Source organism: Pimephales promelas, chromosome 4 (assembly GCF_988280905.1).
Source record: "Pimephales promelas chromosome 4, fPimPro1.hap1.1, whole genome shotgun sequence".
Lineage (NCBI taxonomy): Eukaryota > Metazoa > Chordata > Actinopteri > Cypriniformes > Leuciscidae > Pimephales > Pimephales promelas.
Window position 1 is genome coordinate 3,131,365 of NC_142772.1, and position 12,150 is coordinate 3,143,514.

General features: G+C 35.5%; 1 protein-coding gene across 15 annotated transcripts in view; it reads right to left on the minus strand.

Moving 5' to 3' along the window:
* ank1a (ankyrin 1, erythrocytic a) overlaps positions 1 to 12,150 on the minus strand; it is a 157,675-nt gene that overhangs the window by 11,914 nt on the left and 133,611 nt on the right. For 13 of the 15 annotated variants that reach the window (XM_089129824.1, XM_039661689.2, XM_039661687.2 and 10 more), the window contains 2 exons: positions 11,360 to 11,690; positions 2,989 to 3,072 (listed from right to left, as the gene is read on the minus strand). In XM_089129824.1, the coding sequence (XP_088985950.1) occupies positions 2,989 to 3,072; positions 11,360 to 11,690 (415 nt within the window). Of the gene's footprint in view, positions 1 to 2,988; positions 3,073 to 7,051; positions 7,483 to 11,359; positions 11,691 to 12,150 lie in introns of those variants that run through there. The other 2 variants (XM_039661697.2, XM_089129830.1) reach the window with 2 other exon arrangements.

Below are 12,150 nucleotides of genomic sequence, written 5' to 3' on the forward strand. Positions count from 1 at the left end.
ATACATTTAAAAAATATTTAGGCCTTGATTTAAGATTTATTATTTAAGATTTATTTGCTAATAAAATTCATTCATACATAAATAAATGAAACATTTAGGAATCCTGTAATTGTACCGATATATATATATATATATATATATATATATATATATATTAGGGCTGTCAAACGATTAATCACGATTAATCGCATCCAAAATAAAAGTTTGTGTTTACATAATATATGTGTGTGTACTGTGTAGAATTATTTTATACACACACACACACACACACATGCTTGTATATATTTAAGAAATATTTTCATGTGTATGCTGTATATAAATGTATATATAATTTATATTATATATAAATATCAATATTTTATATATAAATAATATTTTTTTCTTATATATAAATGCATGTGTGTGTATTTACATATATAAAATAATTATACACAGTGCACCCACATATATTATGTAAACACAAACTTTTATTTTGGATGCGATTAATCGCGATTAATCGTTCGATAGCCCTAATATAAACCCAATTTGATTCTATCTTATTTCAACTAATTGAATATTGTTTGTTATATCGCCGCATTTTAAAGATGTTCATAGTTTCTAACAGAATACATTTAATCGTTTTTATAATAAACAAATATATGCTTAATTTAAGCAATTTCAATAAATTAATTTTGAAAATATCATTATATAAATAAAATCAAATGATTCAAATAGTTGATAGTTAATATTAAGCTCTGCCATTCTATTTTTGAGTCCAGAAATTTGATCTGTTTCTTGTTTTATTCATGTACACTGTTAGACTAAAACTCAAGTTAACTAAAAAATACAACTTATTAGTTTTAGTGCATTTTTACAGTAAATTACTGGCAACAGTGTTGCCAGTATTTTACTGTAAAAAACCTGGTAAGGGTCTAACAGTGTATGACTGACAAATATACATCAAATTCAATTTATTAGCAAGTGTAATTAAAATGCATAAATCTTAAATTTAAGCTTAAATATTTTTTGAGTGTACAGTAATAGCAAGCATAACAAATACATAGTACACACAATAATTGGGTAAATGATATCTTTGAACTATTATTTATTTATAACGTTCAGTATTTGATTAAATATAAGCATATGAACCCTTTTCACATTTCCAGGGTTTTCAGAAGTGGAAGTTATCATAGTTGGGTAAACTTCTATCGTGGTGAGCGTAAACTATACAAAATATAATATAAATATAATTTTTGGGAAAAACTTTATTTTAAGGTGTTGTTGTTACACTGTTATTATACATTTAAGTACTGAGTAATATTAAGTAACTACATGTACTTACCATAGGGGTTAGGATTAGAATTGGGGTTTGGTTTAGGGCTAGTTGCATGTAATTATGCATAATTTATAGTAACTACATGTAACGTGTAACTAGGGGTGCAACGGTACAGATAGCCCACGGTACGGTCCGTACCTCGGTTTTTGGGCCACGGTCTCGGTTCGGTTTCGGTACGTTTTGTGCAGAAAGAGACTGCTATTTCATCCCAAAAATATGTTTTATTTTTCTTATATGCATTAACATAATGTCACAGTAGGAAGAACATCAATGTGTATGAAATAAATTAACACTCTAGTCTGTACTGAACAGAACTAAGTAATACAACCTCTTCAACTACCACTTATAAAATACAAAATGTAAACAAACACACTTTAGAATATTCAAGTGGATCCCAATTCCAAACCTTGATAACTGGTATATAAAGTGATCAATGTGAAAGAAAAAGTGCACTTTTACCTTTAACAAACATAAATTAGCTTGTGGTTTGAATAAAAAGAGCCGAGCAAAATAATATAATAATAAAAAAACTTCATTCAGGATACAAAGTGCAATGTTATTTACTCATCCACTATTGAGAGATTCTTGTGCAAAAAGATACTGCAGTCAAACGTTTGACTGGGTTTGCGTTATGCATCCACTAGATGTGCTGGGAATGTAGCGAGTGCGCGGAGCCGGAGGTGAGGCGTTTATTTAGTAAGCGTGAGCGCGCTGGGGCGGGCACAACGTACATTCGCAGCCTGACTCATATATTCAATGTGCGGCGGCTCGCTGCAGCAACGGCTCGCTGTTTTGAATGAGACGACCCGGTACTGTGAACGGGGAGCGTTATTTTTTGAACATCTGTAACGCGCGAGCAGCGCCGTGTGACAAAGCGGGCATATGCTGGACACGAGCGCGAGTTCGCGGGCGAATTTAATAACGCGGAGCGTTGTTAACTAATTCCATATATAAGGCGATCCGGATTATAAGGCACACTGTCGTTTTTTGAGAAGATTAAAGGCTTTTAAGTGCACCTTATAGTGCGGAAAATACGGGAAAAGGATCAGCACGAACTCTATGGCAAAACCGAAGTCCCGCGGGACACGAGGGTAGATTGTCCCGTGCAGGGCTGACCGAACGGTCCGGGATTTTACCGTGTACCGTTGCATCTCTACGTGTAACACTGTAAAATTAAGTGTTGCTTTAATAGCAAAAGAAAAAAGTTCAAAATAGAGTTTCTATAACTTTCCAAAAGAGCAAAAGAAGAAAACAATATAAATTGGTTGATCAGAAGAGAGAAATATGTACATTTATAAAACAAAATGTTGTATTAGAAACACTAGTTGTACTGTAACAAATTGAATGCCAAACACAAAGTATTGTTGAAAACGCGATTCGATTTTTTGATGGATTTCTTTCACATTTTTACATTTGTCAGAAAGTATTCTGGGATTGTCTTCTCCGAGAAGGATACGTGAAATGCTGCCTTAGAATTTGGTTTTAATTGAGGGCAACATTTCGACACAACAGCCACATCAGGACGCGTTCAAATGCCGTCTACAGCTCGTTGAGCAACAAACCCAACACTGAATCATTTCAATTCGCAAAGCTAATCGAAATGATTACTGAGATGGATATTACATGGCAATGAGTGGTAAATGACAGGAATAAAGCAGGATGAGACTGCTGACCTTTTTGGTGACGATGTTGCCATGCTCATCTGTAAATTGCTCCTCGCTCACTTGCTCTCCGTGAAGGTCCTCTGCCTCATCACCCTAGGTGAGATATGACAAAAGCAACTTAAAAGGGCGAATAATTGGGTGCTTCACTCGGACTCGCTCGCAATAGTCCTGTGTATGGTTTTTCAAAAAATGGTCAAAATGATTCATAAGCAGTGCATCACTATTCCTTCTCTCTGATTGGATGATTATGTGAACCACATTTCACACCTTAAAGGGATAGTTCACTTTGAAATTAATTTTTGATATGTTTTATCTTACCTCAAGGGCATCCAAGACGTAGGTGTCTTTGTTTGTACAGTAGTTTCAATTTTGACATTTTTCGGTCAAACCGTTGTTGTCTATCAGTCATATAATGCAGGTTAATCATCTCTCAGTCATTTAATGCAGATAATTTGGACTTCTCTGTGCATGCTCTTTGACGTGGACCCCCTATACCTGCATTAAATGACTAATAGACAACAGTTTGACTGAAAAATGTCAAAATTGAAAATACTGTGGAAACAAAAACACCTACATCTTGGATGCCCTTGAGGTAAGATAAAACATATCAAAAATTAATTTCAAGTGAACTATCCCTTTAAAGGTGCTGTCAAGGGGATTATTCTTCTCTCTATAATAAACATTTTCAGCATATTTGATTGTAATCCCGGAGATCTTGAGCTCCTTTCGAAGCACACATTAATATGAAACAGAGGCTCAGGAACCATATCATTATATATAGTTGGAATTCTGAGTAAAAATGGCTGCAATTTACATCTAAAACAAAAGAAGTGTACGTTCGCACGACAACGACGTACTACAAACGGAAATGTTTTTTCCTTCATGTTTTTCACTTACACTAAAAAAATGCTGGGTTGTTTTAACCCAAATTTGGGTCAAATAAATGTTGGGTTAAAAATGTCATTGAAAAATGCACAGTTGAAAGTTGAAGTTGGGTTAAAACTTTAAATTACATTTTTAACCCAACATTTGGGTTTGTCCATATTTGACCCAAATTTGGGTTAAAACAACCCAGCATTGTTTAGAGTGTACAGACGACAACATTGTCAAAATGTTGTAGATGGTGATGTCACTTTGTTAAGAAACACGCCTTTACACTTAACACGTAAAAGTTTTCACAAATTCGCGTTTAGTTTACACGGAGAAGATAACAGTATCGTTTTCAAAAACGTGCACTTTTTGTCGAAACTCTTTTTTTCGACAGTTTGCGGGCCCCCAAAACCCCGCTGTCGTGTAAATGAACGGCCAAAGCGCATTACATTTTTAGTTGTAAACGGTGTCGTATAAACATGAAACACTTACAAACCACCCGTGCAAAAGCAAAGGCTTTAGTATAGATAAATTATAAATTAAAAAAAGTAATTTTTTAGAAGGTTAATATAGTATTTTTTACTTTGTTACTGTACTTAAGTACATTTTTCAAGTACGTGTAGCATGCAATTATTTTTATTTTGGTAAAATTTTACTTCTCTACATTCAAAAGCATTATACAAAAACACAGTGATTTTCTTTTTGTGGTATTTTTTTATGAATTATCAGAAGCTGAAATTGATAATTGGTAAGTTTTAGTAATAAAATGAAACATTTGACTATTTGCACTATTTCAATACATACTGTATGTTTCTTCTTCCACTAATCTTCATTTTTAAAATGGCAAAATGAATAAACATGGTTCATCGATCAGAACGTTTTACTTTTAATACATAAGTACATTTAAAATCAAGTAACATAGTTTGTGCTTGCTGTGTACACTCGTTATTACGGTGCATTATGTGATTGAATAGAAGCCTTCCCTTTAGCTCAAACAGTAGAGCGTTGGTGCTTGCAACGCCAAGGTCATGGGTTCGATTCACAGGGAAAGCAAGAACTGATAAGAATGTAAATGTGTGTACCTTGAAATGCAATGTAAGTCGCTTTGTATAAAAGCATCTGGCAAATGAATGACTCGATAACATCCACAATGGTTTTTGACACCACTATAAATGGCCATGACCTATTTAAGAGTATATAGGGGGCGATTTGGTACACAACACACAAGATGTGAGCACAATGGTAAGAGTCTAGACTGTTTACATTGAAAATCGAATCAAAAAATGGGAAATTAGCACAATGAAATGGAAAAAAAACTCCAGGTCAGTGAAGCGAAAGGAAAACCCCAAAAATGCTGGGTTGTTTTAACCCAAATTTGGGTCAAATATGGACAATCCCAAATGTTGGGTTAAAAATGTAATTTAAACATTTAACCCAATGGCTTACTGTGTGCATATTTGACCCAAAGATGGGTTAAAACAGCCCAGCATTTTTTATTGTGCTGCAAGGTCTAGAGTTTAAGAAATTTTAACTTGAACGCCATGTTTTTAGAGTAGGTCTTGCTGCAGAATACGCGAGCGCAGCGGTAAAACGTGTGTGTCTAGTGCGCGTTTACATTGAAAAAAAACAATGGAAAAGTAGCGCAGTGGAATGGAAAAACACGTTCTGTGTGAAAACGTGGCAAGATGTCTATGAGTAATGTAGGAATTCAACATGTGTCAATGACCAAAACAAAGCTCTTTTAAAGGGATAGTTCACCCAAAAATGAAAATGCTGTCAGTATTTACTAACCCTCATGTTGTGTTCCAACCAGTACGTTTTTCAGAACACGAATTAAGATATTTTTGATTAAATCTGAGAGCTGGATCACTCCTCCATACTAGTCCATAGGCTTCTCGAGGGATTGAAACTTGCCAGCCCAGAAAAGTTATTAAAGACATCGTTAAAATAGTCCAAGTGACTACAGGGGCTCAATCTTAAGTTTCTCAAGCGACGAGAACACTTTGTGCGCAAAACCAAACATAAATAACGACTTTATTTCAACTATTCACTTCCTTCTCTTTGAGCGTCTAGTCAGTTAACGTAGTGTAATTGCGTAGAGCTACGTCACACGTAGGCCGACGCTGGTCAACGACGTACAACAACAGATCATACGCCGTTAAAGTCCCCATGAATTCAAAATTGACCATACTTACTTTGTTTACCTAAATTGATCATTTTGTGATGAACAATTAATCCATTCAAGTCAATCCACACACAAAAAAATGTTTGGCTTTGTAATCTTTAATCAAAATTTGGTCCTTAGGCCCCGTCCACACTACTGCGTTTTCGTTTAAAAACGGAGACCTTTTGCTACGTTTGCACCTCCCGTCCACACTAAAACGGGAAAAACGAAGACCTAAAACGGAGAAGTTTAGAAACGCTGCAGCTGCGTTTTGCGTTTTGAATCTCCGGAGGGCGTTTTAGTGTGGACGAGACAAAACGGAGGAGTTTACAAACGATGGCGCAGAGGCTCACGCCCTGCTCTATGATTGGGTGTCATCAGTCATGACGTATCTTTCCCTGATTCGCCAACCACTGTTTACACCGGCGCGCGCATGCCCAGTGTTGGTGAATGGTCACGTGATCCACGTCTTCAGTCGTTTTAGTGTGGACGGAGATCGTTTTCGTTTTAATTCTCCGTTTTTAAACGAAAACGCAGTAGTGTGGACGGGGCCTTAGTGTGTTTTTTTGCGCACAAAAAGTGTTCTCATCGTTTGATAAACTTAAGATTGAGCCACTGTAGTCAATATGTCTTTAATAACTTTTCTGGGCCGGCAAGTTTCAATCCCTCAAGAAGCCTATGGAGGAGTGATCCAGCTCTCAGATTTCATTAAAAATATCTTAATTCGTGTTCTGAAGATGAACGAAGGTCTTACAGGGTTGGAACAACATGAGGGTGAGTAAATACTGACAGAATTTTCATTTTTGGGTGAACTAACCATTTAATATTCACTCTAAAGTATCAATTATTTGTGGTTCTTACAGACCGCTGGTGTTTGCACTCAAATGAAACTGAAACCAAGCACCCACGTACCATTGTAATCCCTTAGATTTACAACTCAAGCGTGCATATTTTACAACAGCTGAAGCCACTTTTTTAGTGTAGCCTAGCTCTAGCTCTATTCCGTATTAAACATCCATCCACAGCGATCGCCAGTACCTTCAGTATAACCCTGCGGCGCACGACTCGAGTGGTGACGTTCTCCTCTTCATCACACACACCTTCATTCTCACCCAGCTCACGGTCCAGTTGAGTGTGAATGTATGCCAGGACCGATCGGACAGAACTGTTGGCGATATGAAGGACGTTCTGGCAGCTGATGACCATGAAGGCCAACAACACGAAGCTGAAAAGCAGCTCAGTCACCAGAGCCCACATAGTCAAGAAACACACTCGACGTCCAGAGAAACGGGGAACGATGTTATCTTTCAGTCTTCCTCTCTTTCATTTGAAGAAAGCAGGCGAGACCATTCCTTCTCCGGTTATTTCCTCATTCGGTCAGCTGTGTTGGGAATGTGGTCGGCTTTAGCACTCTCTCTCTCTCTCTATCTCAACCTTCCTAAAACATCTCCCTTCTTTCCAGTGTCGGATTGCACATGTGATCTGTTATGCTTTAAATACCCACAATGTGAGGACAACTTTCTTGTTGTGGCTCTTAGTGTGTGAGTGAACACATTTCAACAACAGCATTTTCACACTAGGTTCCTCCTTTGGTTTACATGTAGTTTTAAGCTTGCAGACACAATACAAACTTTTTTTTTCAAATTTGAATTTTAATTAAATAAAAATAAAAATGGTTGTCCCTCAGACTTACTGTTTGGGTTTTAAGATTTTTAAAATGTGTCTTTTCTGCATTTATACTTTAAAATAACTTTTCTAATGTAAAATATTTTCAAATCCCACTTTACAAGTGGGATCATGCCCTAAAGTAATATTTAGCTTTTTCCACACTGTAAAAATTACTTTCAAGATTTGTTATCACAACATATTTTCTTTTGTCAAATTAACTTTATAATAATTTATTTAGTTGAGATAACTTATTATTTTGAGTTTCTGATGGTTAAATTAATCTACTTCATTGTATTAACTCACTTTTTCCCAGTTCAATCAACTTAAAATTTTAAGGCAACCCAGGTTACTTACTTTTTTAAGTTAAACCAACAATATTTTTTACAGTGTAGTAATCACAACATTTTTTCTTTTGTCAAATCAACTTTATAATAATTTATTTAGTTGAGATAACTTATTATTTTGAGTTTCTGATGATTAAATTATTCTCCTTCATTGTATTAACTCACTTTTTCCCAGTTCAATCAACTTAAAATTTTAAAGCAACCCAGGTTACTTACTTTTTTAAGTTAAACCAACAATATTTTTACAGTTTAGTAATCACAACATTTTTTCTTTTGTCAAATCAACTTAAATAATTTATTTAGTTCAGATAACATATAATTTTGAGTTTCTGTTGATTAAATCATTCTCCTTCATTGTATTAACTCACTTTTTCCAGTTCAATGAACTTAAAACTTTAAGGCAACCAGGTTACTTACTTTTTTAAGTTAAACCATCAATATTTTTTATGGCCATGACTTCACAATAAAATCAGTTTTTAATACAAGCTCTTAATTATAGAGAAGTCTTTTACCTCACCAAGGCTGCATTTATTTAAAAAAATACAGTAAAAACAGTAATTATTTTACACTTTAAATTACTATATATTGTAATATATTGTAAAATGAAATTTATTCCTGTATACATATTCTAATATGCTGATTTGATGCTTAGAAAATATTGCTTCTTATTATTATCAGTGTTGATAACAGTTGTGCGGCTTCATATTTTTGTGGAAATGTTTGTTTTCGGGATTCTTTGATGAATAGAAAGTTCAAAAATACATTTGAAATAAACAGTTATTTGAAATAGAAATTGTTTGTAACATTATATTTCTTAACTGGAACTTTTTATCAACTTAATGTGTCCTTGCAAAATATGTATTTCTTTCAAAACCAAATGTTGAAAGAATTCAAAGTCCTCTTTAGACAAATGTCAACTACTAGTCTTTAGAGTGACATGTAGTTACTTGTAATTATTAGAATGTCTAATATGGACTATACTGAAATATCCAAAAATATCAAACTTTCGAAGAGTAGTAAGAGTACATTGTAAAATGCATTTCTGACTATGCATTTTTATTTTGTGTGGAAATCAGCAGCATAGAGTTATCATAAACCTTTACAATATAAACCTTTTTCATGCAAATGATACCAAATTTACTGTTACATTTTCTTAAACACTATTTTCAGAGCTGGAAATAGCATTAAAAGTCTTTGAGAGACCATTAACCTTATTGTCCATGCCTTTCAAATCCATATATAATATTCGTCCCCTCGCCACTGCAGCAGGATTGGCCCTTTTTAGATGACAGAAGCAGACAAGATCTATATTTAGAAACCAATGGGTTGTGTGTCCATTTAGGGCTGGCTGTATACTGTATGTGTGTGTGTGTGTGTGCCACCCACCACAAGCAAGTGCAAACAATTGTGCACACTCGAGTTCCATCAGCCTTAGGGAAATAAATGTTTTTGTAAGCAAAAATGTTACTGAATAAAGCCAATTATTCTACTAAGTGACTTTGGGCTTGTTTTATAATAGTCACTAATATGGTCTGTCACAGAGGGCATTTATAGCACAATACACTCGGACCGACACTAATCACAGCTGTCAAATATTCCCACCAACTGCTTGAGTTTCACTCTACACACCGTAATGTTTTACCATTTCTTCCATGTTATTTCCCCCAGTTCCTCCTCTATGCACACCGTTTTTCCAATCTAGTCACATGGTATTAAAACGACTGATATATATGGAAGCTTGTTTCCACCACAGAATAAAAATAAAAAAGGTAATCTCTCAGAAATGTGTGATATAAAGTCGCAATTGTGTTATAAAGGAAAAAATTACGCGTTATGAAGTCGCAATTGTGTGTTATAAAGTCAGATTTGAGAGAAATAAACTCGCAATTATGATTTTTTTCCTCTCAGAATTGCATGTTTATGTCTCGCAATTTTGACTTTATAACACACAATTGAGAGAAAGTCAGAATTGCGTGTTATAAAGTCAGAATTGTGAGATATAAACTCAATTCTGAGGAAAAAAGTCAGAATCGCGAGACGTTAACTCGGAATTGTGAGAAAAAAAAGTCAGAATTGCATGATATAAAGTCGTAATTGCATGTTATAGTCAGAATTGTGAGATATAAACTCAATTCTGAGGAAAAAAGTCAGAATCGCGAGACGTTAACTCGCAATTGTAAGATAAAAAGTCAGAATTGCATGATATAAAGTCACAATTGTGTTATAAAGTCAGAATTGTGAGCTATAAACTCAATAATGAGGGAAAAAGTCAATCGCGAGACGTTAACTCGCAATTGTGAGATAAAAAGTCAGAATTGCAAGATATAAAGTCGCAATTGCATGTTATAAAGTCAAAATTGTTTGATATAAACTCAATTCTGAGGAAAAAAGTCAGAAACGCGAGACGTTAACTTGCAATTGTGAGATAAAAAGTCAGAATTGCATGATATAAAGTCGCAATTGTGTGTTATAAAGTTAGAATTGTGAGATATAAACTCAATTTTGAGGAAAAAAGTCAGAATCGCGAGACGTTAACTCGCAATTGTGAGATAAAAAGTCAGAATTGCATGATATAAAGTCGCAATTGCGTGTTATAATGTCAGAATTGTGAGATATAAACTCAATTCTGAGGAAAAAAGTCAATCGCGAGACGTTACCTCGCAATTGTGAGACAAAAACTCGCAATTATCCTTTAAAATGGTTTATTTTGTGGCGGAAACAAGCTTCCATGGATACGGCTCATCCTTAAAAGAGGGAGCACAGAGTTGAATCTAAATCCAGAGTACATCAACTACAAACAATGAAGCAATTCCTCTACAGTACGTTCTCTGCCTGATGTTTCAATTAAACCAAATCAAACAAAACAAGCCAAAACTACAATACAATATGATTCAATGTCACTACAGCTTACTATTAGGTTTGAAAATGCTTCATCAAGAAGAATTTTGCGGTAAAAGCAGAGATGTTGTTTTTTACATTTGCAACTCTACCATTAAAGAAAGCCAGGCCGATCACGTGAGGCTTGATAGCCAATCACATTACAGCCTTGACGTCATTGAAATGCAGTCAGAGTTGTACAAGAGTTGTCTTTTTCACCCGTTTTCAGTGTAAACTCCGAAGGTAGATCAATCCAAAATGCATTTATTGGCAAACGTGCTGCATGCCTTTTATTTTTAGAGACCAAAATCTTGTAAATCTTTTTTAAATTGGTCCCCCCCAATGTTTACAGCCTTGCAATGAAGTCAGCCTCATCCATCACATCATTGCAGGTCAAAGCAAAAACATTCAGCATGTGCTTGATATGTGACATTCTAAACCAAAAAAGTTCTCTTACCTGTCCTCTTAGACGCATGTCCTCCCAAGCCCGAATGTTAGCTGTTCTGTGTGGGAACCCTAATCCTTTCTCAAAAGGTTGAGTGCCCTGATAATGCCCGTGGATGATCTCCGAATGCCCCATGTCCCGCACCGGCTCAATCAGGGCTTCTTGGGCCAGCTTAGAGTCACAGTCCACTGCGGCGTGCACCGAAGACATCATAGACTCGATTGCCTGTCTAGGAAGGGAGCATTGTAGAGACCCCACTCGGTTCAGAGTCGGATCTGGGGGCGAGTGCCAACCGGGAGACCCCTGATCCTGCAGGTAAGACAGAAACGACCCTCCACATAACCTGAAAAACGAGACAGAAATGCAGTCAGCAGTAATCACTCTAAAAAAGACAGGGTTTTGGGTCAAATTTGAGTCAAATATGGACAAAACGAGCCGTTGGGTTACATTTTTTAACCCAACAGTTGAGTTCGTCCATTTTTTACCCAAATTTGGGTTAAAACAACTCTGTAAGCCTGACAATAGCCTTATTTCTGTTCTACTGCAAAGAAACACAGATGGTTCTGGGGGGCTTGTCTCAATACTCACACTTGTGGTCTTTGCACTTGGCAACTTACATGATATATTTCCTGTATTTAATTTACATTTAATTTAATATTCAACAATATTATTGATCTGCCTGCATTGACACCACACTCTAAATAAACAATGCTGGGTTGTTTGAACCCAAATTTGGGTAAAATATGGACAAACCCAAATGTTGGGTTGAAAATGTAATTTCAAATTTTACCCCAACTTCATCT